Below are 2,811 nucleotides of genomic sequence, written 5' to 3' on the forward strand. Positions count from 1 at the left end.
TATATATATATATATATATTTTGCAATATTAATCTAATACAAATGTATGAAAAGTAAGTAGTAAAACACATGCAATGATCATAAAATGTATTCCCCTAGATGGATGAATTAGCATAAGCTTAATTAATTTCTCACCAATGTCAGCCACTTTCAATAGAAATTTTAGAGGGCAAAGACATTATAATAAGTACACTAATTACATTTCTTAACTAACATCAACAACAATCATGCATCATCATCAGCAAAAAAGAAAGTTGGTAAACAAAAAATCCTCATACTTTGCTCACAAGCAAACCCAGGCAGCATTTTTTGGGTACCAAAAGCTTAGATATAATAATTATATAATCTCCACTTTCATAAAATATATATAACAATTAATCAATCAATCTCGATTAACTAAGTCGCTGCACACAATTAATAAAAAACAAATAATAAAAAAAGTCAGTTACAATTTCTCTCTCAGCATGCACAATTGTAGAACTCAACAATCTCATCCATGGACCCCATCTGAATCTCATTGTTCTCAAGCATCCACAGAAAGTGCTCAAACAGAACCACCTCACATGAAACCACAACCCCATCAGAACAAGAACAAGACTTGTCCACTAGCTCCTGAAACACAGGGTGGTCAATGGTGTTGGAGTTTACTAGGTACCGCCGTCTAGACTTGCCAACATAGACGGCGGAGAGTCCATGTTGTTGTTCTTCGTTGGAGGCAGCGCCACCGTTGTTGTTGTGGGAGGAGGAGTCGTTGCATGCGGAGGAGACACAGCTGTTGTTGCGGCTGAGCTTGGTCAATGATGGCCACCTTTTGATAGCTGACTTGAGCTTTGTTAGCTTTCCAAGTTTGGCCATTTTGGGAAGGTGTTTGATGAATGTCTCAATGAAATAAAGAAAAGAAACAAGAGAGAGGGATTGAGAGGTTGGGGTGATGGGGGAAGGTAGGAGGAAAGGTTCACTTATAAAGGGGTGGGGTAGGGAAAATAATTCTCTGCACATTTAACAGTAAAAATATTATATCATAAAAGATTGTCTTATGCCTATATGTATCTATTATTAATAATATAAACAAGATTTATACACAATTAATTAATCATTATAAATTCATTTAAATTATATTTATTTAAAAGTTTTATTTAAATGTCAACAATAATTAAAAATGAATGGTGAGTGATGCAGCAAAAATATAAAAAAACTCTTACATTATCAATCTTTTGTTTTATTATTCTATTTTTTCATATTAGTTATGAAGTATTTATTTCTCCATTATTATCCATGTGGTTGGGTGAAGAATTTATTATGTTTTAAACATATACTCACCCTTTATTTATAATAAAACCAAAAGTGGTTTTCTTTGGTTTCACAATGTATTTTGTAATCATATTCGAGTCGGGAACATCAATATGTATATGGAGCTAACTCTCTTGACGGGTATTTTTTATCAATAAGACTCGAATTCAAGACCTTACTTAAAAAAAATTAAAACATATACCACTTGAACTAACATTCATTGGTGCACCATGTAACAATTTACCAACAAGTACTAATTTATTAGTATAAGGTATATCCAAATTATCAAAAATTTAAAAGTTCCATTATTAAATATAACTCTTCAAAATGAATTTAATATGAAAGAATATCGTTAGTTATACAAAAAAAACTTATAATTATTTATGGGTATAGATGGTAAGTAACTTAAGGTGAGAGTCAGGGGTGATACATGTGCATGGCCCACTGTTTAGTACACAGCTAAGGATGATATATTTTGGTGGAAATTTGGAAAACCAGTTGCTGTTTTTGTCTTTGGTTGTGGAGTGCTTTTACATGCATGTCCTCCTTGCCCCACCATGACCTCGACATCTCAAGGACCATCATCACTCCATAGGAGCCCAAATGTGATTATTATCATTTTAAACAAGAGTTTAAAATTTATGCATTGTCAATGTAAAGTTTTTTATACTGTCGACATATTATCTATCATTAATTTCTATTACTTTTGTTTGAAAGTCAATGATGATTAATATATGAATGGTTTGCTGACAGTGTAAAAAACATTTACATTATCAACGTAACCTATTAAGTCCTTTATAGAATGAGTTTTGTTAAGAAATAAGAAAATGATCTATATAAGGATAAGGATTGACATAAAATAAAAATGAATTAGAAACTAAATAATTTATTTGTATCAACAAGTCCATTCCACGCATTTCATAAAAAAATTGGTTCTTAAGCATGCTATCAAGTATCTGATTCTAGTTTATTGTCAGGTAAAATATACTTATAACCCAAAGGAGTTATTGTATTCTATGTGAGAACCTTAGTGCAGACCAATTAATTCCAATAACAATTTTTTACTTATTTTTACAAAATAAAACAATGATTAATAGTGAAAAGAATGAATAAAAAAGAGAGCTTAGGGTTATAGACTTTAATTTTTATTTTCAGAATTTTTTTTATTGAGTGTAAATGTGTAATGGTTATTATATCTGTCAATGTTATATCATGGCAAACTTTAACTGATAAAGATTCAACTGCTAAATGTTAATTGCAAAAACCTACTGCAGTATACACATCATATCATGTAGTAATGTTTTAGAGAAAATAATATATGATATTAAAAAAAATGTAAAATCTATACATTATTAATTAGTATAAAGATTTATATATAGATATTATATTATTTATTAATAATTTGAATTATTTTTAAAAAAAATCGATAATAATTAAATATTAATGATGGATAATACAATAACAGCGTATAAAACTCATATATTCAAGTGAATATCTTTTCTCTAAAAAAAATTATACTCT

General features: G+C 29.5%; 1 protein-coding gene across 1 annotated transcript; it reads right to left on the reverse strand.

Moving 5' to 3' along the window:
- Window positions 1–116: 116 nt before the first annotated feature.
- LOC109341844 (auxin-responsive protein SAUR50-like) lies at window positions 117–957 on the reverse strand. The gene has a single exon (XM_019579815.1). It carries the CDS (start codon window positions 853–855, stop codon window positions 460–462), a length of 396 nt encoding a protein of 131 aa, XP_019435360.1. The 5' UTR covers window positions 856–957; the 3' UTR covers window positions 117–459.
- Between the last annotated feature and the right edge of the window lie 1,854 nt (window positions 958–2,811).

The sequence above is a fragment of the Lupinus angustifolius genome, unplaced genomic scaffold (assembly GCF_001865875.1).
Source record: "Lupinus angustifolius cultivar Tanjil unplaced genomic scaffold, LupAngTanjil_v1.0 Scaffold_721, whole genome shotgun sequence".
NCBI lineage: Eukaryota > Viridiplantae > Streptophyta > Magnoliopsida > Fabales > Fabaceae > Lupinus > Lupinus angustifolius.